The following is a 26,550-nucleotide window of genomic DNA, read 5'->3' as shown; positions in this document are numbered from 1 at the left end:
AAATAAAATTTCAAATTTTAAATTTATCCGAAAAAAATTTCAAAAATCGATGCCATTAAAAAAATATTTTTTTTCCCGAAAAATTTTAATACCCCTTAATTATTCCCAGAAAATTAAATTTTTTGAAAAAATTTGAAAAATCCATAGCTATTCACAGAGTATAAATTTTTTGAAACAAAATTTGTAATATTAGAATTTTTGGGAAAAAAAATTCAAAAATCCACAGCTATTCAGAAATATTATTATTTTTTGCGAAAAATTTCAAAAATCCATAGTTATTCCTAGAAAGTAAAATTTTTTCTAAAAAAAATTAAAAAATTAAATTGAAAAAAAATTAAATTCCAAAATCCATAGCTATTCACAAAAACAAAAATAAAATATTATATTTTTTGTGCTGCTTTGCCCAAATTATCTTTGTTTGAGAAAATGAATCTTTCAAAAACATTTTACACCTATTTAAATATAAAAAAAAATTTATCGTGGGAAAAAAATATTCAAGTAAAATTTAAAATTCCTTATTTTTTTTTTTTTGTTGTAGCCTTGCAGCCCACCCCTGCAGCCACCACTGAGTTAGTTTAGAGTTTAGACCTTTGTGAAATTTTATAATTTTGAAGAGGTCTAGTCACTAGTGTACGCATATACAGGCATAAATTTTAGAATCAACCAATAGGCACTTTATTTCTAAGGACTTAGCATATTATACTCTTCAAGCTCCAACAATTCTCCCTTTTAAAATAAAAAGATTATGTGATTCAAAATATGTCTGGTTTGTGGAAATGTAAATACTATGAGAAATAAAATTTTGGAAGCACAAAAATTACTAGCGAAGTATTTTCTTTGCCCCAAACAAGAAACGTTTTAACTCAGAGAACATTTTTATTTTTGAATGAAAGAGTTGTTGATGTTTGAAGATTATAATATGCAAAGTTCTTATAAATAAATTGCGTGTGCTTTGTACAATATACACGCATGATAGATGTGATAGCCTGCCTGTATAATGCCTTATATAATTATACCTAACGTCAGTCATTTTAATCAACAACTATTAACTCATATTATCATTTCATTCTGATTTGCTCAAATAACCCATTTATTATATATCCATGAGTGGTTGTTGACCATATTATTTGATGTGTGATAAAATGCTGATCAATTAGGGTATGAAAGGAATAAGAGTAACAATGACGCCCCCCTTACTTTTTGTTTGTATGCATTTAAAAGTTCAAAGCTAATACTGTTGGAATTGGGTCTGGAAATCATCGACCAGTTTGAGACAGTCATCATTTACAATAATAACATTGGGTAGGACGTATTAACATTCGCCCGCCAAAATAATTGATATTGATCAGGTCCCACAAAAAAAATAACATTTGTGAACATTTATAATAAAATGATTTTTTTTTCTTCTAATTTTGGTCTGGACCGGTCTTGTAGTAACATTCGGTCTTGATCCGGTCCAACAAAAAAGTGAATATTATTTTAAAAACAAATTTGAGAAACAAATAGTTCTTTATAAAAACAGTTATCCAACTACAGTCTGGAATATTGGTACAGATCCGTATATGAAAAATTACCTAAGACTGAATTGGAAAAAAATCATTCTTGTGTAGGAGTCTCAATACTAGGATTTTATCTCTAAGGATCCACTTTTATCGGGATTTCTCAGAGTTTACATTTTAAGGAAAATCCCCGGAAATACTTTTTTTTACAACTTTGATCTGAACTGATCTTAGTAACATTCAGTCTATATTCGCTCCGACAAAAAAAAATGAGTTTTCTTAAAAAATATTTTTGAGAAAAATTACTATTTTTTTAGAAAATGGAAAAAAGTCATATCTATGTGACTTCTTTTATAAAAAAAGATAACACTTATTAACCAACGGTATGAATTTAGGTCTAAAATTTATATTTTGTTCCGCAGTTTCAAACTGCGTCTGGACCTAAATATTGGTCTAGAAAAAAATCACTTAAGACATAACTGGAAAAAAAAATAGTCTTGGGAAGGAGTCCAAATTTTTCTTTTGATTAGACTTTATGTTTGGGATTGAAAACCGCTACTAACTAGAGGTTTTTCTCTCAGGATCCTGTTTTCTTGGGATTTATCATAGTTTTACACCTACAAGATTCGGAACAAATATGTATTTGTTTTCAATCTTTAGTCTGGAGCCTTCTAGACATAACATTCGGTTTTGATTCCGTCCAACAAAAAAAAAATAGTATTTTTGTGAAAAGAAATTTTAGAAAATAGACAAACAATAATTTATGTAACTTTTTTATTAAAAAGAAATTTGGATCTAGGGTTTTGAATTTCGTTCTACAATTTTCATTAGTGTCGGCCCACGGTTTCAATATTGCAATAAAGACCAAACTACAAAAATCACTCAATACCAAAACGGAAAATCCGATTCTCGATACTACTAAATAGCTGAATGGAATATATCGTATGCATGAATGAGAAGGGACAATGAAATAAAGAAACATTTTGGCCAATCTTTTCCTTTTGTTTTTGCTTCATTTTTTTGTTTTTGTTTTTAAATACATAATCTGTTCAACGACAAACTACTAGAGCGAATAATTAAAAAGAAAAGTGGATCATCACGGTCCTACATCAAGTATACATTTATCATATTGTATGTAAGTATTTGCAAAGTGTATTCAACTATCTACCTTGTTAAATGATGATGACATGATTTAAATATTTATATTATTATGAAGGTATTAGTGTTGGGTCTGAGGCCGTTATGACTTTTAGTAGACCGAACTCATTTGGTCCTTCAAAGAAGTTTATTCCAGATCGGTGTCATTAAAACATTCGGCCAGGATCGATCTTATTTAAAATTCGGTATTGGCCAATTCACTTGATGAACCCTGAGTGTGTTTTTCAAATTCAGCTGACAAAACTGCATAAGAAAAAATACAATTTCCTTGAGATGTCATCCGAATACGAATGCCATACGACCATTATTGTATCCCTCCGTACCAAGTGTACGCTCAACAAGATTTTGGAGTTTATGAAACTGCTCAAATAAACTGCTTACGATGTCACCAAGGCTTTCAAGGATTCTGATGGGTCGGCAACATCTGAAAAGAAGACTCATGATCCTTCTGAGAGAGAAAACGTACTCCAGGCTTCATGAAAGCCTGTAGGACAAAGGAAATGTGTCTTCCTAGCTCGCCAGAGCTGAACCCCTTGGAATACTATGGGTTGGACGTCTTGCAGAGGTCCAATGAACATCCACATAACAGTGTTGACTCCTTTCGGGCTTTCATTTTAGAGGCAGTGGCCTACATGGACAAGGAGTTCATCATCAAGACCTGTGCCATGTCAAGGCTAGGTTGAAGAGCAGGGTTGGAGCGGGAGGTGGTTGCTTGTAGTGATTGACTTCACTATTATGGACACCGTCATGTAAGAGAAAATTATTTTTGAATGCCTAAATGAATTTTGAGATTGTAATGTACATAATTCTTAAATTTCCCGGATTTAAAATCCCCTCCCTGTATATAAAATTACAAGTTGTAACTTGTACATAACAAATTGTACACGTTGCTATTTTAAAAGTTGTGAGTTATCGCATCTATCATTAGGGGTGTTAATCCTAAAAAATTTGTCTGGATCGGTGTAATTTATAATTTGGTATAAACCGATTCAATAGATAAATTTGACATGACGTCGTTCGTGTTATCGAATTATGAACATCAACACATAATAACTAGTGTTGAGACTCTGTCCAGCATCTATTTTTTTTTTTTTTTTTTTTTTTTTTTGGCTTCGGTATTAAGTGATTTTTTCTAGGCCGATTTTTCGGTCCAAACCGTGGACCGATTTATTTTTGTCTCACTTTGTAGACAGATTTTTTTTTCGGTCTCACTTTATGGACTAATTTTTTCCGCTCTCATATATTATGAGAGACCAAATTTTTTTTTCTAGATCAACCGTCATTGATTTTTTCGAAAAATCTCAAAAGTAATAGATATTTTCTAGAACAAATACTATATACATATATTATTAATTTATTCATTTCGATTATACAAGCAAATCAGTTGTAATACATAATAAGTCGAATAAGTAATAAGAATGAAGAATCCGCCCCCCACATTGTTTTGGACTTCTATGTTCTCCAAGATTTAGGACCAAATGAAGATAGACGGAACCGCAGAAAGATATTTCTAACTTGATCATCTATCGAAAGCGGTGCTCGAATTCAGAATTCTGTATTCCACAAGAGACAACGGGATTAAAATTCATCCGAACAACCTCTGTTTAAACTTCGTATGACGTCATTGTACTTGAAAATACGTATGATGTCTTGTTATACACAATTTATCTATAAAATTGGTCTCAGACCGGTTTAGGATTTCCATACGGAAACCCAACACTAACAATAACGTCAGATAAAGTTAAATAGGTTGCATAAATTATATTTGTAACAACTCATACATCAGGTGACTAAAGATTGAGACCGAACCTATTTAAAAAAATCGGTCTTGGACAGAGTCTCAACCCTAGTAGGTATATAACTACATATTTAGAAAATATTATTAAGAATGAATAAAAGGAATGTTCACATCTAATATGTAGATGTTATAACACAAAAGCAAGCTAGAATGATTTTTCTCCAAATGGAATCTGGATTATGAATCTTTATATTTTATTTGACGAATTAATTATTGTCAATCTCTATCAAGAAGGATTATTCTAATTAATCCTTTGTAGACGTGGGAAATTGCAAATTAAATTACTTAACCCTTACAGCCATACATTATATTTTTTTTTTAAATCTGCACTCTTTTTTTAAAGATACTTTAGTTAAATATTTCCTTTTTGATTTATTTAAATTTTAATTTTTTAAGTTATATGAATATCTAAATTCCTCAATATAAAAGATAAAGTTTACTTTAAGGCCTTGAAGGTACTACTTTGCCAAATATAAAATTAATTTTGGTATTACTTGTTCCAAAAAAAAAAAAAAAAAAAAGAATCATCAATCACAAACATAAAACCGAATCCAAAATAAAGAAAAATATTCATGGTGTCATTATTTACTCATGGCAACGGCTAGTGTTCTGTCGGTCCTTATTTAAAACAAAAGATTTGTTCAATCGCCCTTGTTGATCCTTAAAGTAGGTAAAATGTTGACGTCATTGAGTATGTTTTTCTTTTCTTCTCTATTATTCCGTTATTTAATAGAATGAGTTATACAATTAAATTAAAATACCTGTAATATGTTTGTATCATATTGCATTACAACGATTACAGGAATATTTTTAGAGCAATGCTCTTAATACATATATCATATATCCTATTTTGGCTTAATTAACCATCAATATTTTTAGTAAAAAATGAAACGACCCATCTTAAGACTGGATTGAATCAAATAAATAAGGGCCGATCCAACACTAACAATAGTCCTCTCTGTGAAGGTTGAGCCAGAACTGATTTTTTCAACGAATGGTTCTAATTAATCCTTTAATTAATAAATTTTATTGTCACAATTATAGATTGATAAATTAGTAGATTTTATTTCGAAAGGCCTGGATGAGTCATTTGAAGGTTCTAGACCAGGGATGTATAATATCCAATTATGATTCCAGTCTTAATAATATAGACACCTCATACTCAAACATATATTATTTTGTATCTTATAGAGATAGAAAAATGCTGTCATGTAAACTGTGGATAATTATGTTGCTTAAATACAGAATAATATACTTTGTTAATTGTATCGTTCTCATTATTGCATGGAAAAGTATATTAAAAACAGTTATGGAGTCCGTTTCTAAGTCTTGTTTGGAAAATTTACTCAAAATATAAAATGTGTTATGATTCACGATTCTTTAGAATCGTGAATCGTGTCAAGTCTAATTAAAAATGTTTTATCTCCTTTTTTGATTGCAACTTGTACCAATTGTTGTATCTACAAATTACAGCTTGTATATTAGAGCGGTTTAATTTTCTACTTTTTTGAATTTCGATTATGGGTAGTGCGGAAAAGTTGTCAAATGGTATGACTTCATTCTTATAAAAACATTTGGTTGTTTAGCATATTCCTAAGTTGACAGACAACTGCATGGCCGACGTCACATGGAAACGCACTTTTCATTATTATTCAAATGACAATGTCTAAATAATCTATTTGAAATCAAGAAATAAATTGGAGCTACCAATTCTGCATCAAAATTTCCTCTGATATAATTGGTGCCAATTAATAAGAACAGCCAAGTCTGCCACAAAAAAATGTTGCATACGACATAAGAAAAATAACAAAAAATGATGAAGTGACGAAATTTGTGGTATCATAAAAAGGAAAATCGTTAGTGAAAAAAGATATGTCAACGACCATGTATCCCCTCAAGCTAAAGAAAAAACTCACGTTTTTGAAGTGAGTTTAAAGATACAGTGTATTTTCCTTCCAGTTGTTTACATTAATTCTGATTCCAAGTAGGATCTGGAGAGGCCTCATAGTCACAATCACCTTTTTTAAATATAAATATTTAATTCCTTTAAGGTGTTTCCATGAGTTAAATCTCGTATGATTTAAAGCAAGTGACTCTACTTATTATGAACTCAAAAAAGGTATAACATAGGATTTGAATTTCTATATTAATTTGTTTAAATCATGTCCCTTTGTTCCGAATTCGTGTCATTTCAACCTCTGTCAATGATAAGATTATCAATTCAATCTTTATAATATTTAATAAATATTCTCAAAATATTAATTAACAGTTGGCAACAAGAAAAATACGGAAGGTTGGCTATCATATGTTAATTTCTAATTTCATTTTTTACTTGTGTGAGAGGCGTTTCGCTCCTTTATTTTCAGTGGTCCCTGTCTTTTATAAACAATTTCGGAGTAGGGACAAATGATCCCGAACCCCCTTCAAAACAATACTTGGATTCAGGTTGTAGAATTGTGATTTATGAATAGAAAAAGACTCAGGAATTTATTCAAGAAACTGAATAAGAGGACGATAATACTACTAATACAAAAGGATGACTCTCAACCCCAAGTTGATTTGGCAATACTTCTCGGTTGTGTGTCAAGGCTATTATTACTTATGGATGTACTTTTTCTGTTTTTGTTTAAGAAGATACTGCCAATAGGGATGAGGAAGACAAACATATCTGTAGGTATATATCATAAGTACATCCATATAAGTATACTTTTATTTTCCTTTACAATGTATGTACAATCCTATATGTAACCATAAATTATAGAAGTGCTATTAAAACAATATTATTTATTCAAATAGATGTACAATTTACTTATATATTTCAAGTTTAATATCTCAATTGTAGAAACAATCATAGTCAAGCGGAGAACAGTCACAAAACGAAGGAAAAGTATGTAAACTAGTATTGGATTTGAGTCAACATTTGAGTTCTGCGTCGAGTCGACGACTTTGTGTAAGGACAATTTACAAATTTTTGAGTTCGACAGAGTTTGATAATGAAAATCTATTTAAGGAGAAACAAATTAAAATAATAAAGTTCAGTTTATTCAACAACGGAGAACGTCACCTATCTGATATTTTTTTTAAAACTGTGTAAACTTAAATTTAAATATGTACTAGCATTATAAAACAAAGAATAAAATAAATCTGATTTATAAAAACTTGTGTTAATGCCTTTTGGAAAAAGGAAGTTATATTGGCGGACTTTGTACATTAACCTTTCTTCAATAAGAAATGAGCGTTTCAAAATGTAGTTTTGTACTGTCCTTTTAAGTAATCAAATGGAACTAATTATCATTACCCGAATATTTTGAGATTTGATTGTGATTCGAGTTGAAGTAAAGTTATTTTCTAAATAATATTTTAGACGAGTTCGAGTTAATTGTTGGCTTTGAGTCATTTACAGATTCTATGTCGGTTTTACATAGAAAAGTCAAGGTTTATATAATACTGGAATCCAACCAAATATATATAAAACAAAGTTGCACTCCTGAGAACATAAAATAACATCAATTTTTGCTTCCTTCAATCTAAAATGATGTTCTATTATGGAAATTAGAGCATTTCATCATCAGACCATGAGATACAAGTTGAGTATTTAGTGAGTTGATACAATTTGACATAATTGAGTAAACCATCTGTTTTTCTGCAAAAAAATCTACCTAATTGTCGTTAAAAAGTAAGATTGATTTAACTTCAGAGCACTGTATATAGGGCTCCCTGATTTATATACCAATACAGCATACAACAAGAAAAAAAAGAGAGTACAATACACAAGGGTCCCTGAATTAAATCTCGGAGGCGTTTAGTTCAATTTATATTTTTTTTAAAAAGGGAAGTACATTTGATAACCTTTTAAAAAATGAATGTGACTTTAGATGAGGTTTAGTAAAGAGCTAAAGTACTCCATGGCTCATCAAATCATATAATTTTTTTTTTCAGTATGTTTTTATTATTTTTTTATTCTTAAAGAGAGAACATCTAAGTATTGAGTGAGTAACTACGTGTGAGCGTGCTCATGAAAAACGGTGGATAACAACAAGGATTTGTTAGGATGTTTCTTCTATATTACTAAAGCTAAATTTGTATGTTCGTCAATACCTAATAACTCAGGGCAATGCCGGGTACTACCGCTAATATCTATATTTAAAGAAGTTTGATTGATGCCGCCTGGTTGCTACCTTTTCCTTCTCTTTATAGTGAACCAATTATAGCGATGAATTCAAACGGAGTCACCTCATATGGATGTATGTAGATTGTATTGTAGATATATGTAATTAGATAGGGGATATGGAAGCAAAAATTGGAGTTTGAATGTACAACATACTTATACTCATGCCTTTATATACATACATATATGTGAAGAAGGTAAGTGGCTATTATACTTCCCTCTGCAAAGGTAGATTGTATATACAAGCACTACGTAGGTACTTTTCATATATTAGTTAAAAAAGTAATTTTACATAAATCAAGGAACATTTTTTTAAATTAAAAAAAAAAAAAAAGACAGAAAAGAAATATAACTCTTATGAAAAAGACATGTAGTACCTTTGTCTCATTTCCCGGGAATTTAACTTTAAATGGGATCTCCTTAGTAAATAATAAATTTAACTAGTTATTTATTTATTTTTTATAAGAAATACTAAATTGTAAGCTAGTCCGACACTAATAGTGCTCAGATTTTTTTTTAGAGCCCCCAGGTCCGGCTTTTTTAAAACACCGTTATACAATCCGATCGGAAACAAAAAAAAATTGGATAATAACTTATGATAATTTTTCGTAGATTATATACAGGGTGTAGGAAGTTACTTTCATTTTTCTGGAAGACAATAAAGCAAGTTTTATATATTTGAAAAGTTTTATTTTTATTTTAAAAATATAGTACACATTACATGTTTTGTTTTAGTCAGTTTTGAGAATCATACCAGAGAGGTGACATCCCCTGTTGTTGGATAAACAGAACTTCGGATTTTTAATATCCGGTTATTCTTTCTTTTTTATTTTTTTTTCTCTCTTTAAATCACTTTTCATTGATAAGTTTTAGAAGGATAGTTTTTAAAAGTTTAAAAGGTGCAAGATTTAAACTTTTAATATATCTAATACACAGTTATGGAATATTAATTAATAAGATAATTAGTTGTGGGCCAGTTCGTAAAGATCTTCAAATAATGGTCTTCCAAGATATCCGGTTAAAATTTAAACGGATTGCACAAATAGAACCAAATCTGATAAAACCAATTTTAGCTCTCTCAAATCTAATTTGTGGAGGTTTTTTAATTGATATCTTTTTGCAAATTTAAAACTATGGAAATGATGTGAAAAAATTTTGATTCTTTGTTTTGATTTTTGAGCACATTAGAAATTGAAGCAATTAACTGATTTTTAAAAATCAGACTAATAAAAACTCAAGTGCTATATTTTAATTAGTTCAATTTTATATATTTTTCTGTTAAACCATTTTTGGGCATTATTTATTTTAAAAATTAGAAAAAAAAAAAGTAAAGAAGGATTTAATTATTCATCAATATGGGATGCAAATTTAATCAGCGCCTTGTACAAATACCATGTGTCATATGGGATTAAATTATTTTAATTTTCTATTTTATTTGTTTTATATGTTTACATGTTGATTGATTTATAGGTGGTTATAGATTTGAACAGTAAATAGGCAAAGATGCAGATTATTACAGACATTTTATTTCTCAAAAAAACATCGATACAGTTTTTGTAAGATTAAAAAAAAAAGTAAACAATTTTTTCTCAAGAAATATGGAGATCCAGTAAGGAAAAAATAAATACTGGGAAATTTAAATATTTATTTTTATATTTAAAGAAGAATTAGCATATTTTAAGCTCGTTCTACCCAAGATATATATTCAATTCTTATGTTTTTTGTATATATATTTGTTCTAAAATATTGGTCTTTTTTAAAGGATTGATAACAGGGACGGACTGGACGTGGAATTGTTCTCAGGTTGTTTAAATAGGATCATTTTTTAAAATTCCGTAATCCAATCCGTGAGTAACAAGCTAATGTTTAGTGGATTAGATACAAAAAAATGAAGCTGATATTATGAAAAATTAAATACATAATTTTACAGAAATTAACCGAAGGTGTAAAACCCCCATAAATCTTGGAAAACGGGATACCGATTCCTTGTCATGTAACCTACACATTAATAAGTAGAGTTGAGTAGCTTGTAATGAAAAAAAAAATAACTTTAAAAATTAGAAAAGGAAAAGAGGTTGTTGCGTATGTGCCATGGTGTTCCCTCTGAAGTATGTATTATTGCATTTTTTTAGTGTAGATCCTTATAAAAATTTATAATAAAATAATCAAATATATTAATTTTTATATAATTAAAATATTTTCCCTCTACTGAAACCATTAAGAATCTTATAAAAGGTAGCTGATATTAAATAGGGTCTTAACTCAGGGGTACCATATATCTCGCTCTCGTGCTCTTTTAATAAGTAAGATATATCGGTGCGTAGATATAATTCGAAGAGTGATAGATTTCATCAGTAGTTGGCCGAAGTTGCAGATTATTAAAGATAAGATTATTTCTTAACAAACATGTAAGAAAAAAAAGAACTACACAATTTTTTCAAAATATAAAAATGCAATAAAAAGTTTTTAATTACTTAACCGTTGAAATATTAAACGTCTTTTCTGGAAGTTTTATTCACCCCTTGAATAATACTTTTACGCATTGACAATATAATTTTTAAAAAAAAGGAGTTTCAACCGTTGTTTATCGAAATAAAATTATCCGTATGACCACACTGTTCGTCAAACAAATAACCTGAATTCAAAATTTAAGCATTCCCAGAAGAGAAAATATAGGATGTAATTAATCACTCTGAATCTAGGCAGATGGTTGATCTGCTTTGCTATGGTAATGAAGAAAACTATATAACTAGTTGCCAAACTGGCCATATATGGCCCTCTGTTTGTTTATTTTGGTTGGGGTCAGAGAAGTTTTATTAAAGGAGATAAAGAAAAATCGGTAGATTATTCGATGATTATCTGTATTTAATCCTCAAATTAAAATTATGATCAGTTATAAAAAGAAACCTTACATACCCAACTAGAGAAAGAAGTATCAATAACCGTGAGAGCAAAAAATTCCTCCTTACCAATATCAGCTCCGAAATTATTCGACAAATTGTCCGCTACTTTTGTGTATATTTCTTAACAGTAGTCTGCAACTCCAAAAATAGGGTCTGTTGTCTCCTTCATGTCAGTGCAGAAAATACAGAGGCTTTTCTGGCCATCAAAGAATTTAGATCGTACTTCCAGCGTTCCAGACAACAGACTGTATTTCAACCCTTTTTCTGAGGATGTGAGTTATCTGTTTTTTATTACTCGGACACTTCCTGATGTCTCTTTCGTGGTTATTCCTTTTCCTACCAAGTAAAAACTAAAGGGGTCTAGAGTGTTGGTCTGGAATGTCCTCCTAATTTGCGACGTAAAGGTCATATATGCCTCATTCTGAACAAAACTATTGGCTTTCCGGCCCCAGAAAGATTCCCAAGTCTTTTCTTAAAGGAAAAAAAAATATATCCCTTTTTGTTTCAAAAAATTGTTAAAAATGAAGCACTGGGGTTCGAGTTACTTAGTATTGTTTCGGTACTTGGAATTATATCATCCTACCGATTATCTGGAGGAATTTTATCTATCCCGATGTTATATAAAAATACAGTATAGGATCTCCTTGTCTGACTCCTCCTTTATTTTCAAAAGACGTCTCTTGATTCCCGTACCTCACAATTGTTCGGGACCCTTTGACAAAATAATTCCAACCATTCTTATGATAAAATCGATAAATCCTTTCTGGTATAGCCTACGGATGATATATTCATGCAAAAGTGTATCGAATGTTTTGGCAAAGTTTGATTCAAGTAAAGTTTGTACTGAAAAGGATACACTGTCCATAAGTATATCCTTTAAAAATCCATATTGGGAAGGGTGCAGATATGGAGTAGTTATTTTATTTATTCTGTTAACCAGAGCATACGAATATTTTTTGTATATGTAGTTTTGTATGGTTAGCAACCGGTAATTTTTCAACTGCCCATGGTTCTTATTTGGGTTAGGCATTACGACAATGCGTCCCTCTTAAGGGAATTTGGGAAAGTATCCAACTGTTATGAATTTCTCGTAAAGAAGAAGAAGAATGTCGGCTAACAGATTTATATAATTTAAAAGCAAAACCAGATGGCCCTGATACTTTGTTTGTTTTTGCATTATTCTTAATTGCTTCCATTATTTCTTCAGTTGTGATGTGTTTTTCTAATTTTTCATTATCTTCGTTGTTGCCCATTAAGAAAAATATATTTGCACATTAGTATATACGTAATTATTATATAATAATTATAAAAAGATGACAGCTTTGAGTTTTTAACAGAGCATATTGCGAATATGTAGGAGAAAGTATATCAACCTAGGTAGGTACCTGTAAAAGAGAGAGAAAGAGATAATTCATAACATATTCGTACTTCTTATGGTGAAATATGTCGAAATGACTTTCTTCTTAATTTATGAGGAATGTTCATGAGCAAAAAAGTACTGTACTTTTGAACATTTCATTGCATGACGTCATAAGACAGGATCAGAAAGCAGGCAAGGAAGGATACTTCTATTATTAATAGTATGTAGGTATATACATACATATTATAACGAATCTTTTTCAAGCTATGAGGATTTTCTTGCCTTTTTATGAATCATTAGGAAATTATGTATGTAATAAGGTCTTAAAGTAGAGAAAAGACTTGTAAGAAGGTATTAAATTATATATAATCATATCCAGAGTTGCAAATTCTAAGAACTTTCGCTATTTTAATTCTAAAATATAATTAGTATTGCAACCATGATAATTGCAATGTTTGAGAGGAGAGAAGTCCAATTTTGTTATAACGTTATCTTATATTAGTTGGGAACAGTTATCAGAGGAAGGAAATATACAAAAATCCCATCCCGTATCAACAATGACATAGGAAGGAATTACTCCGATCCTTAGTTATATTGGAAGTCCGACATGAACTAACAATTTTAATTGCTCCCAAACTAACATTTAGTATCTTTCATGAGCACACACACCAGTGGATATACTTTACTTGTAGATGTTTCCAAAGTTATAAACCAAGTAGCCAAACGAAGACCACGTGATCAATATTTGTCTAAATGCGTTAGCTTACAGACTATCATTTTGTCCACTAGGGGTGTCGAGTATGCTTGAATATTACTATATAACTAACTATGCAGCAACTTCCATGAATTTAAACTTTTAATTGAATTAATAACTATGTAGATTCTGCAAAGAAAAAAGCCGTTGCAGACGTCATGAAGGAAAATGATAAAGTGACGTCATCTGACCTGGTAATATGTAAACCGATATCTTGCGTGGGAAAAAGGATACTAATATGATAAAGAATTGACTCAAGCTAATAGAACATCATTTCCAAGCTTTAGATGAGTAGTCCCCAGTCTGTGGTTCTCGAGCCTAAATGATTAATTGATTTCGAGCCGGAATGTGTATATTATATAAAATACGGTGAAAAACATATTAAGACAGTTATATCAAATTCATACTATGAAACTAAATGTCACAAATCCCTAACTCACTCAACACAACGTCTGCAGCAGTATTTAACGTTTTGGGTTTTTTTTTTTTTTTTGTGCTCATGCCACCGTTGTTGTCCTCCCATCAGTATTGCCAAATTAGCCGATTTTGGATCAGATTAGCCAAATTCAACTAGATTTGGCCGTGTTTCTTTCAATAAGTGGCCATATTTTTTGTAAGAAAACTAGGAATACTATGTCAATGCTGGTCAAGGCTGGTAGTAGGAAGTCAAATAGGTTTGCTTTAAAGGTTATTCTTGGCTCAAAAGCATTAATAGTTCCGTATAAAGCGTTGTAGGAGTCTTATTAATGACCTCAAACATCATTGCGTCCAGCTAATCTTCTTCTCCAATAAAAAATTTACGACATATATAGTTATTTTAAGAAAAAAATAGTGTATAACTCATAATCGCAATAAATGGTAGTTTCTGAAACAATAAAATGACTATCTATAACATATTTCAAAAAATTGGGTTATTTCGTTATTGCTTATCCTAAAATGGGTAGCTATATTTGGAAGATTGGGAACCAGTGATTAGTTTTTATCTCCTGAATAATTATAACAGCTTTGCAAAATAGAAAAACACTGCTCAGATTACCAACTACACCAAAATCTCGTGCAATAGAAAATGCTTAGGATGTAAAGCTCTAATCATATCCTCACTCTCAGATCAAATTACCCATTTCTTCATCAATACATGATAATTAAATTTAATTTGAAGGTAATTAATTGCCTTACATATATTTATATTAATATGTAAATAGGTTAATTTAAGTCTTTTTTCTCTCTTTTTTCTCTCTACTCCAATTATTTTTAGTACATAAGTACATAAGTACATAAAATATTATATTTTCATTATGGCTTCTTCTGATATTTTTCTTAATAGTCAGTCATTATCAAGTACACATTTATAAAAGTACGTAAGAGGGGTGAACAATTTACAACATAATCAAAACGTTACTTTTACGAATTGTATTAGCGTTGATTCCAAGAAATTTGCATTGTCGTTTCTTGGGTATTTTTGACGATTCTCAGGAAGTTTTTAGACTCTTTCAGAACTCTCATCTTACAATTTCTGCATGTTAAAACACGTATTTTATCAGAGGTCAGTACTTGAACTCGAGATTTGCGACTCGACTTGATATTACAATCAATGAATGATAATTTGACTTGGACTTGTAAGATACTTTATACTAAACTCAAGAAAACCCTTAACAGGATGGGCCCTATATTATAATGGTGTACCTGTGTTAATTTCGTCAGCTATAACTAGACAAAATTTATTCGTCGATTATTAGACGAAGATTACACAAAACCATTTATTTTTAAAAATGTTTTGTATGCCTGAAACAAATATCTACGAAATAAAGACGAGATTTAATCTGACAAAGAAACAAAGGAATGTAACAGAATGTGATGAAACAAGGCAAAAATTAACACTGTAACCTACTAAAAATGATCTCAAAAGAAATATGATGATTTGAACTGGAATATATAAAAATAGTCAAGGATTTGGACTTATGAGGAAATACTTGTGAATGGACTTGGACATGCAGAAAAAAGACTATTTCTCACATCTGGTTTTTATTGATTGACGTCATCGTGAAACATTTTATACACGTCATACAAAATTTGTATGAGTGTGAATATTTGATTACGAAAGTGGTTGTTGATCTAATGGATTTTGATGCATAAGATTAAAGTAGTTGTCAATCACTTGCAATAATTGTGTAAAGAGACTCTTTCAGAAATAAAAAGTGTATTTTGAAGTGAAGTGGAAATTGAAGTTTTGCTAAATAACAAGCTTCAACTTCAAGAACTTAGAACTATATAAACAACCTTAAGGAAATTTTAAAAACTAAGACTACTCAGAAAGTATGAAAATTTCCTTTCATACTGATAATATATATATATTTTTATTCATGGTTTTTATAGTCAGACTGGGGATGTGATTGTTCAAGATAAAGTTGATGTAGCCTTGAAAGATGGTCTTTTAACAAGTCTGACTACAGTAACTGAGCCAAAGCGCAGTTTTTGATGTCTTTAAAACAAATTTGTATTCTTTGATAGTTAAATTTCATAGGAGTTAGGACGGGATTTGAAGTCCCATATTAAATATCATTTTCCCTAATGCCGTATTCTACCTTCTCTTCATCTTGTTAATTCAGTTAAAAGGGTGGATTCATGTGTATATACAACTAACGAACTTTGCAATCGATTATGAGACGAAATTATTATTGCTTAGCTCATGTTATGAACAAATTATATTATAATAAACTGAAATACGGGAATATTGTGACATACAAAAAGTCCCATTTTACGATTTTTTGAATTACAAGTTAGAATCTAGGCAAAAAAATTTGTATTGACTCTTAGTCTTTTTTTTTTTCAAGATACGAGATCTTTAAAAATTGGAGACGGCCCCAGAGACGCATAAGGAACAATGTTTTGATGTTATTTCTTGTTCCTTTAATTTACGAGCTTCGTACTACGAGTGAATTTAACCAAATATCTCAAAGTACAAAGTCGATAATTTTTCCATGAATCCCCATATATTTTTAGGTGCTATGACAATTATCGGATTCCTTCAAAATATCCATAATTTTGCAAACCTAGTTTATAACCAGGTATATTAACATTGAAGGACACTTAATAGTCTATGAGTATATTCAACTCTCAATCATTTAAAATAATACCTCACTCTGTAGGAATCAAAATCTTGACACAAAATGATAATAATTAAAAACACTAAATATTTTCTTCTTTTTTTTTTTTGTAAAAAAAAAAATAATAATAAAACCCTCTCTTTCTTTCCTGAGCCTAAAGTGGGAGAGAGGAAATGAAAAAACATATTATTTTTTTTTGTATATTGACGACGCTTTTCCCCCTCTTTCAAACACACTCAATATCTCCGACGAGGGACCGCAAAAAGCAAAAAAAAGAGAGAAAACTTCTCTCTGTCTCCAACCAAATTCCGCACTCTTTTTATTTCATTTTTTTTTTTAAGCGTCAGTCCCTTTGAGGAAATTCTAGATTCGGGGTTGTACATTTATTTCATTACGTGAAGTTTTATCCAAGAAGATTCACAGTGTAAAAACCTACTATCTACTATATAGCTAGTATATAGTAGAAGAGTTACTGTTTGTTATTTTATTTCATATCTGTGATCATGTCTCCCAGATAATCATGAACTTGGATGATAAATCCTTTACACATCCACGCGAACCGTCCTTACATTGTCAAAAAATGCCTTACTTAAGAAAGATATGCGTATATTATTGAGTGTTCCTTCTCATAGCTAAGAAAAAATAGAGAAGAAGTGGAGGAGGAATCAACATGGATGACGTATGGAAAGCAGCATGCGAATGTATGTAGTTTGCAATCCTAACCAATACCTATGAGGCAATAACTGCATTACGCATGAAATTAGTGATGAAAGCAATTCTCTTCTCAATGACGTGAAATGTGTTATTTTGCCTACCCCTCCTTCCCTTCTTAACTGACTGCAAAATCCTATTTACTTATAGTTCGTAGAGCAAAGAGAGAACCTTTAAGGCCAAAAAAGGCCTCCTGTAACTAAAACAACTACTTGTTTCTCACAAAGTATTATTTTTCTTTTTGTCAGAACTACTAGGCCTTGAAAATCCCTCAAAGAAATGCAGTTTGTAAAGACTATGAAGTGTACAACTATATTTATTAAAACCATTGAATAATGATATTACTCCGAGTGTACCCCCTACCATTTGTATACCTAATAGTCACACTCTTGATCTCGAATTTGATTAAGGCACAAGTTGAATTTGGAGAAGAAGAAGAAGAGTTTGAGGCGATTCGTGTGGTCGGAAGTTCCCCGCCTGATGGCACCATTGTCAAAAGAGGATATGACATTCGATTATCCTGTAGAACATCCATCAAATGGTTTTTTTGTCTGTGGAAGTCTCCAGATGGAAATAAGCAGTGTGCCATACAGGAGTCATCTCCACGGAGTGTTTGCTCACCCGATAAACGAGTTGTACTCCAAGGTGGAGCTAATTTTTGTGAATTGCATTTGAAAAATTCGAGTGCCATTGATGACTATGGCTCTTGGATGTGCACTGTTAGTGATGCTGAGACATTTGAATCAGTTAAGCATTACATCAATCTTGAAATTGCTGTTCCAGCAATTGTTGAATTTGATCCAACGTTTGGAGAGGACCGAGTCTTGACCATTACGGAAAATGAACAACAATCCGTAAGTGTTTATTTAAATATATATAGATAGTTTGTACAAGTTGCAACTACGATAAAGAATTGTACACGTTGCAATTTCTTCCCCTTGAAATATAACTACGGGCATTTCAAACTTTAAAACATGTCCCAGAATACAGGTTTAACAAAAAATTACAGCATTAATAGTTTGATCACCCATTGAATATTCAAGTATTGTATGATTCTCATCTCAAATACTGTAACTCCTTCATTTAAACTAATTAATCTCATTTTTTGCCCTACAACTTGTACAATTTTCTTGTCCCAGTTGCAACTTGTACACACCATCTATCAATAGATTTTAAAATTTAAAATATAAATTGGTTATGTTCGATTGAATTCATATTTGATTTGATCATTTCCTCCCTCAATTCTTCTTCCTTATAGATCAATTGCAAAGCTTCAAAGGCACATCCCACTCCAATACTAACATGGGAAGGAGATGAATCCTTAAGCCTTGACACAAATGCGGATCCATTGATTTTTAGGGATGAAGCAACTCACAGCTCGGAGGTGCAACATACCTCAGTCTATAAAGCCAAATTAGAAGACAATAATAGAATAATAACTTGTGTTGCCACACAATTAGATCACGACGGTCGAACAGTGCTATATGAGACCTCAGCTACGTTAAAATTAAATGTGGAAAAAATCATTTTACCAGTAGACTATGCACTTCATCAGCGAATTGGAATCATCTCAGGAGTGCTTCTTTCCATCATATTTATTTTATTACTCATCGTGTGCCTCATTATCTTCCTTTGCAGAAAACGGCGACGACGTGACACTCCGAATAATAAGCGATCTCGAGCTTCAAGCAGTCAGCTCTCAATTGCTACTTCTGGAGACTTGAGTCCACCCTCTCTTAAACCCATATGGACAGTCAAGCAGGGAGATCGCTATAAGAGAGATGAGCAACTCATCATGGCTAAAAAGTATGAAATTAAAATAAGTCCAACCAACATAAGACGACCCGACAGTCAAGTTACATATTCAACCATGGGTAGTCGCGAAGGTTCTTGGATAGAAATCGAAGAGGAGAATAGATCTATTGGAAGCGGGAGTATTATACACACCCAGCCAACCGGAAGTGCTCCAATATCTTCTTCCCCTATCCTTTCAACTTCATCGCCAAGCGGTCCCCCACCGCCTCCTAGAGAGACGCACTTTGATGAAAGTATAGAAGAAGATGACTTTTCCTTTGATCTCCCTCGCCCTGTGATCTTTCAACAACCAGCCGGCACTAGCCAAAACTATCAGAATCCCTTTCATCCGACTCCACAAACCACTACTTCACAAACGCCTTTATCTTATCTTACTTCATGGAGGCCTAACTCTGCTACCAATAACACAACAACGTCTGAGCCATATTATCATTTTGGCTATGGAAGTCAAGCAGCATTAACCTATACGAGGCCATCCTCCGCTCTCAGCTACCCCAATTCAGTAGCTGATCCAACAAAGCCTATTGAACTTTTTTATTACAATTTCCCTGCCCCCAAAAGACTTCCTACTCCTAATGGAATGATCAATACTAGTGGGGTATCTGTGTTTGAATGTGATTTAGGATGTTTTAAAATCCCTCCCGAATCTTCTTCAACTCATCAATTAGAGGAAGCAAAAGAAGAGCCGGAATTTGACTTTAATGATATAATTACAAGAAATCAATCCAAGGATTCTTCGGAAGAGGATCCAAGAGATGTTTAAACACATAAATACATACATATAAAATAGCTATTATTGAGTGCCAAAAATTATTATTAATATTACCAGATTGAATTCATTTGCTTACCTTGCATTGATAGACCTTGAGCAAACCGCTTCTTAGCTTTATTCGACAGTTCTCGTATTGAGGATATGTCATTGATAATTTTTGAAAATGCAGCTGCCCTTTCTTCGTTGAAACTCTTGTATAGTGAATCCTCCAGGTCCGAGAGTAAACGATTTACACTAATCAGAGAGATACAAATGTTATTTTTTCATATTATCTAGTCATATTTAATCCCTTTGAAAAATATAGAAATATATATTTTATGAAACACTAAAAAAAAAAGATATTTTATAATAAAAAAAAATTGTAAGCATTGCTCTGCCTGTGTTGTTGTATTTTTTTTCTTTTTTGTTAAATATACAAATAATATATGTATAATTAAATAAGTGAATTAATTACAAAGTCACGTTGTAAGCAGACATCTTGCTACTATCTCGTGGAGGCGATTCATTACACGTATTTTTAAATCCACAGAAAAAACTTTTGATGAAAAGTTCAGGGCCCATTGACGGCATAGACTTCTCTTCAAAATGGCCTAAAAAGGAAAGTTAGTATATTAAAACAAATGGAATATATTACATGACTAATTTATATCATTAGATATATCAATATGTACATATAAATAAAGTATTTTCATGTAACATCAGCTTTGTTGACGTTGCTTACCTTGGTCGCATGAAAAATCAAACTTTATAAGAATAAAAATCAATTTGGTTCAATCAGATTAAGGAAGTAATTAAAATAGTGAACTACAACCGTCTTGTATTTAGCACGCGTTAACTTTATTTTATCACGCATTTTCCCTCACAAATGAAATAGAAAAAAAAAATCAAAATCATCTGGTAGTCAGCCCAATAAGTAAGTTTTATACTAATGAAACCCTGTTTTTCATTCATATTAAGGAATAAGGTGGACCATTGGATGTCAAAATGTACCATTCTTGTCGTTTAAGGGATTTTCAGTATGTATTACATTGATTTAATTCAAATGTCAGTATTTATCAGTAGTATTCAATGCATATAATAAGTCTTTTTTTTATTTTTAAAATCATTTGATGAAGTTTCATCAAGATGTATTGGAAATTTGTTCTTTTTATGGAGTAAAAATATCAACCTTTAGGAAGCAATCCCTTCAACTATGATGCAATTCATCACGTCTGTGAAAACGCTTTATCTAGTGTCACTTTCGGTTTATGATGCAATCTATGACGTTGGTGAAAACGCTTTTTCTTAGTAAAGAAGATATTTTAGGCAGGTTACAACACAGCGTCTTTTCGTAAAAAAAAATATTATTGTGTTGTTAGTTTGTGGATGTTTCTCCTTGTTTCCCTCTAATAAGTTTTCTGAGAAACGCTGACTACGTTGAGGTGATGTGAACACTTCTCAATAGTTATTGAATAATAATTCCATATTTTGGGGATTTTGTCTGTTTGTTTTTTAGGTATGTAAGGTTTTGTGATACAATAAGGAGAAGGACATGTGGAGTTATTATTCAATAATTCTAGGAAATTGTTTTCAACTTATGGTGTTACCTTGCTAACACCAAATATTACCCTATTGTCATCTCTAGATGTTTCTGCTTATTCTGTCCTAATCAGTGTTCTGAACAATATTAATTGTTTGAACTTTACTTAGCTGTTAATTCTCAATGAAAACTTCACAATAATAATTCCATAGATGGGGAGATAAATTTGCCCACATCAAACTACAGGAACATGTGAAATTATAATTTGATAATTGTTGGAAATTGTTCATAACTCATGGTGTTAACCCGCTAACACTAAAATTTACACATTATATTAGTGATGGGACGATTAATGGGGAATGGGGAAATCGGTTGCTTTTTCTGGAATCAACATCGCGAGAATTATGTTTAATTTCCCTAGCCGATTCTTATGTATTGTTATTTATAACCGGTATTTAAGTATTTATTACATTTCTAACATATGGAGAAAAAAAATCTCACCTTTCGAAAATTTGGCTCGGGAAAGTTTGCCATAGGATACTCATCCTTAGAAGCTTGCCTTGAAAAAAGCTCACCGGAGAGAGGAATTGCCTTCCTTTATTAAATGTAAATATCATTTACATCAAGGTCAATAGAAATACAAGGTTATGCCATCATGTAATTGGATTGCTAGCATTTCAATTTGATGTACCGTACCGACTGGTGGGCAAGACAGAAAGTTATGACGCCATAGAGTATAACGACGGTACTCTAACAGTAACAGACAAGAAAGGGGATATTATATACTTTTGGTAACTGTTATACTCTTTGACGTCACTATTAAAAAGCGTGGTGGAAGTCAAACATTTGTAGGAAAACCGTTATGGTATAACCTTGTATGTCCATTAATCTTGATTCACATTAAATAAGGGAAGATTAGTTATTTTATCAATTGTAATTCTTAGAAATTTTACAACAAAATGGTTTTAGTAGCTATTATTTAAAATATTAAAAATAAATAATTTTTAGAAGAATAGCATTGGAATCGGCATCAGGATTTTTTTTTTTCATCCCATTACTTTATACATTATTGTAACCTCTCAATGTTTCTGCTCCCCCACCTTAAATTTGCCTACTACAAACTGATTTTGGGCTTTTTTCTGTTTCTTTTCGCGTGAAGGGTTGCATCATACAATAAAGGTACTATTATTAATATTATAGTAAAAATCCCTTGGTGTCATTTCTTTTAACCACTCTAATTTCCTTGACTAAATACAAAAGATAATAGGGGGTGTTTGAAACCCCCCAAAGTAATACCTAATGCAAGTTGACGTGTCATAGAGTGAAACCTCTTTTTCCATTAGTGTAAAATACATAGTACAATATTGTATGTATATACTTAGATATATGTACATATAATATGAATTGAGATAGTACTTATTAAAGCCTCTTAAGAGAAGTAATAAGTAGTTAAAGAAGTAAATGCAAGTATAAAATTACACTTACAATGTACATTATTTATGTAAGTATATGTAGCTAGTAGCTGCATAAAGTATGTATAAAACACAGTTAACACACAATACAATGGCGCTTGCTCTAAAGTAGTGTCGCAATGACAAAGTAAGTATCGTAAGGTTTGTGTAAAAGTGACGTAACAGACAAAATCATATTTTATACTTTTGTCTGACTTCATAAACAATACCGTACACATTATTAAGATTATTTATTATCAAGTTTTTAGGCTAATTCCACGAGTACAAAGTAACATTACTGACAAGGTCTCAAAAATTTACCTTGAAAAATTGACGTCAATTTACAGCACCTACACAGAAAATAAAAAAAATTCCTGCAAAATCGACGTAACGGATACAGTTTTTCAAGCAGAAATAATTATTGACTATTGTTACGTATCAGGACGTATGGAAAGCTTGACAAATCTGAATCAATATACTTTCAACAATCTTATAATGAACATGTCTTGGATTGAGAAAATGGTCAGTTACTGAGTGGTCCATAAAAATCTGAAAACTTTAAATTTTAAACTTCAAGGAGATATAATTTAGTAATTAATAATATAATTAACAAAATTAATACTATAAATATATGTGTGTCTCAGCTCTCTTAATCATTAACGATACCATCCTTAGGGGCTATGATGCTTACAGGCGGTGCCAGAAGGCCTGGCACCCACTGCGGATGTGGTATTCTGTCATGGTGTCTAAGTGCTGGATCATAGTGGCTTTAAGGGCCTCAGTGTTTGGACCAAGGGCACTACCTGCCTTCCCCTCGATATCCACCCAAAAGTTGTAGTCTATGGGATTGACATCAGGGTTGTAGGGGGCCAAGAGTGTCAAAAAAGAACTCAAAAGAGTCTTGTAACAAAAGATATAGTTTTTTTTCATTCCTAGTGTCAAAATTGGCCTCCCCACGTTCATAGTGCCTTTTCCACCCACTTTTTGATAGCTCTGTGTATGTTCTCGAGTGAAACCCCGAGATCTCTTACACGGACCTTCATGGACTTGATGGGATTGACCTAGGTTGTTTTCTTTAACTCCGCCGGGTCCACTTTTGGGCCTTCTTCCTGTCCAATGTCGTAAATGGTGGTCCTGAAGACACCCAACTGCTTGGAGTGTACGAATGAAAATTCGTCGATCATGTTCAAGTATAAAATATACGTTTAAAACAGTATTATACAATAATTTAGGGATTACCAACAGGTGGTCCATGGCTAAGCCCAGCCACAAAGTGCATTTCATACAACCCGTAAAAATTATTTTATAACAGTAATAAAATATATACATTTGATGTTGGTATAATTAGCCTAAATTGTTTTTTATGTCAATATAATTATTTCTAACGGTGCTATATTATATCCTTCTTTTTTTCATCATATCCCTTTACATCAACCAACATTACCTACACACAAATTACTCACTAGTAAAATTGATCCAACGACCAATTTCAGTGTCTCTTATTTTGACCCTATACTTATAATTAGTAAGGATGCAAGTCTGTCTTCTCTTAGAAAAATGTGGTGAAAAATAAATATAGTACTAAAATCCCTCATGAGAACTTAGATAAGATAATGAGGATTGTCATAACCAATCTGGATGCAAATTTTAAAAAGTTAACTCAGAATTCAAGAACAAATTCAATTCATAATATGGGTAAATAAAAATATTATATTATTATGTTGATATTATTTGAATTAATTTTTTTGAATGTTCCTTTAATTCGTCGTATAGAGTTACACTGATTAATTATAAGTAAACATTATAGTATTACATTTACTTCATCGGACCTAGGATTCTTCTTTGAAGTATATTTGCTTCTCTAGGAACGATCGGGCGCAAACCTACGCACAATCAGTTAAAGATAATAATTTCTCCCTTTGGAATTGTCCATTGAACTCCGTCGTTCCATTATTATTTAGAGTAATAATTAAAATTAAATTAATGATTCATTATTCTGGTACGAGAGATAATCTCTTCATCTCATTTTGGCCTAAAACCTATAAAACTTCTAGAGTTGATACTAAAAACAGCAGCTCACGAATGTGCTTACAAGTGGGGCTGGAACCATAGAGACCAAGATTTTAAAGTAATTGGGATGATGATAATGCAACAATTTAAATTTTATGGTTGAATGCTGGAATTTTGGACTATTTCAATAAAAATTACCAAAATACAAGTATTCTGCGGCACAATATAAAGTTCAAATGCTTAGTTATATTACTTATAAATACATAATAACCGTGTCATTTTAGTAGATCAAAATGAAATGATAGTATCAACGATAGTTGGTAATTAGAATGACCAATTTTGTAATTAAATAATGCTTTTGAAGACAAAGGCATTCCAACTTGAACAATTTGCATGAACAAGTTGTAACTTGTACATATATGTATATATAAATGCAAACTTGGACAAATATTTTTTTTTTTTATTGTAGAGTTAAAACTTTTGGAAGGAATCAAATTTAAACGAAGCATCTTTAAATTTGGACATTTAAAATTTGTTAAGCAAGACAATTGTATTGCATTTCTATAACTACAAAAATTATTAACAGACCCTATGGTTCTTGAGCTACTGACCTGAACAGATATTTAAAACGTTACAACGTCATAAAAACATTGATAGTGAAAAACACTCCAATTTCTGAGGGTCTCTTCACCTCACTCTAAACATAATTGTCATTTATCACAGTGTTACTTCGCTAACACACAATTTTTAGTTTTCTCCTAATCAATGTTCTGAACGTTGATTGATTGAATAAAAATTAGCTCTTTTTAAGCTGTGAACAATGATTGAATAATATATAACTCCATAACTGGCAAAAATTTCCTAACTACCAACTGATTTTGGACTTTGTTTATTTTCCGACACGGGGTTGCGTAATAGAAAAAAGGTAATGAAATATTATATAACAAACAAGAATGAAAATTATTCTTTATAAAAAAAAAAATAAGTGATCAAATTTATACTCCCACCCAAACAAAGAATAGCTCTAAACGGACATTTTTAAATATATATTTTTAGTAGTGATGGGACGATCGGCTGTTTTTTCTGGAATCGGAATCGGGAAAATAATGTTCAATTTGCAATTCCGATTCTTATTTATTGCTAGTATTTAACTATTTATTACTTTTCTAGCCTATAAAAAAAGCTCCCTCCAAAATTAAGGAATTTTTGTTTCTTACAATAAAATTTAATATTTGAAATTTCTGTGAGTAACTATGTATTTTTGAAATTTTTATACTAAAATTTTGAAACTTAAATATATTTTTTAAACTAATTATATGAACCATTCAATTTATGAATTTTTTCTCCTAAAAAATTTAATTTTTTAGAATAAATATGGGTTTTAGTATCATAAATTACGGAAATAACCGATACGTATTTTTGTACCGGAAACCATACAAAAATATAAATATCGGGACTATCAATTAACATATAGAACTGAAAATGTGCATAGGGATGCAAATTTTCTAGATAAAAAATACAGCTGCAA

General features: G+C 31.2%; 2 protein-coding genes across 5 annotated transcripts in view; one reads left to right on the top strand and one right to left on the bottom strand.

Moving 5' to 3' along the window:
* The window catches only part of LOC121119214 (phospholipid-transporting ATPase ABCA1), a 195,031-nt gene that overhangs the window by 132,608 nt on the left and 35,873 nt on the right, over positions 1-26,550 (bottom strand). For all 4 annotated transcript variants that reach the window (XM_071889681.1, XM_040713834.2, XM_071889682.1 and 1 more), the window contains exons 4-5: positions 20,497-20,632; positions 20,119-20,276 (exon numbers count right to left, since the gene is read on the bottom strand). In XM_071889681.1, coding sequence (XP_071745782.1) covers positions 20,119-20,276; positions 20,497-20,632 — 294 coding nt within the window. The remainder of the gene's footprint in view (positions 1-20,118; positions 20,277-20,496; positions 20,633-26,550) is intronic.
* LOC121120392 (uncharacterized) lies at positions 17,060-20,412 on the top strand. The gene is made up of 2 exons (XM_040715261.2): positions 17,060-18,309; positions 18,714-20,412. Exons 1-2 carry the CDS (start codon positions 17,791-17,793, stop codon positions 20,031-20,033), a joined length of 1,839 nt encoding a protein of 612 aa, XP_040571195.1. The 5' UTR covers positions 17,060-17,790; the 3' UTR covers positions 20,034-20,412.

The sequence above is a fragment of the Lepeophtheirus salmonis genome, chromosome 6, assembly GCF_016086655.4.
Source record: "Lepeophtheirus salmonis chromosome 6, UVic_Lsal_1.4, whole genome shotgun sequence".
Lineage (NCBI taxonomy): Eukaryota > Metazoa > Arthropoda > Copepoda > Siphonostomatoida > Caligidae > Lepeophtheirus > Lepeophtheirus salmonis.
Note: the sequence above shows the minus strand (reverse complement) of the source record. Positions and strands in the feature narration are given on the sequence as shown.

Bases quoted from the DNA above. Each gene is read 5' to 3' on its own strand.
- LOC121120392 (XM_040715261.2), top strand. From the start codon at position 17,791: ATGATATTACTCCGAGTGTACCCCCTACCATTTGTATACCTAATAGTC. The intron at 18,310-18,713 runs GTAAGTGTTTAT...TCTTCCTTATAG, and splicing joins CGGAAAATGAACAACAATCC to ATCAATTGCAAAGCTTCAAA.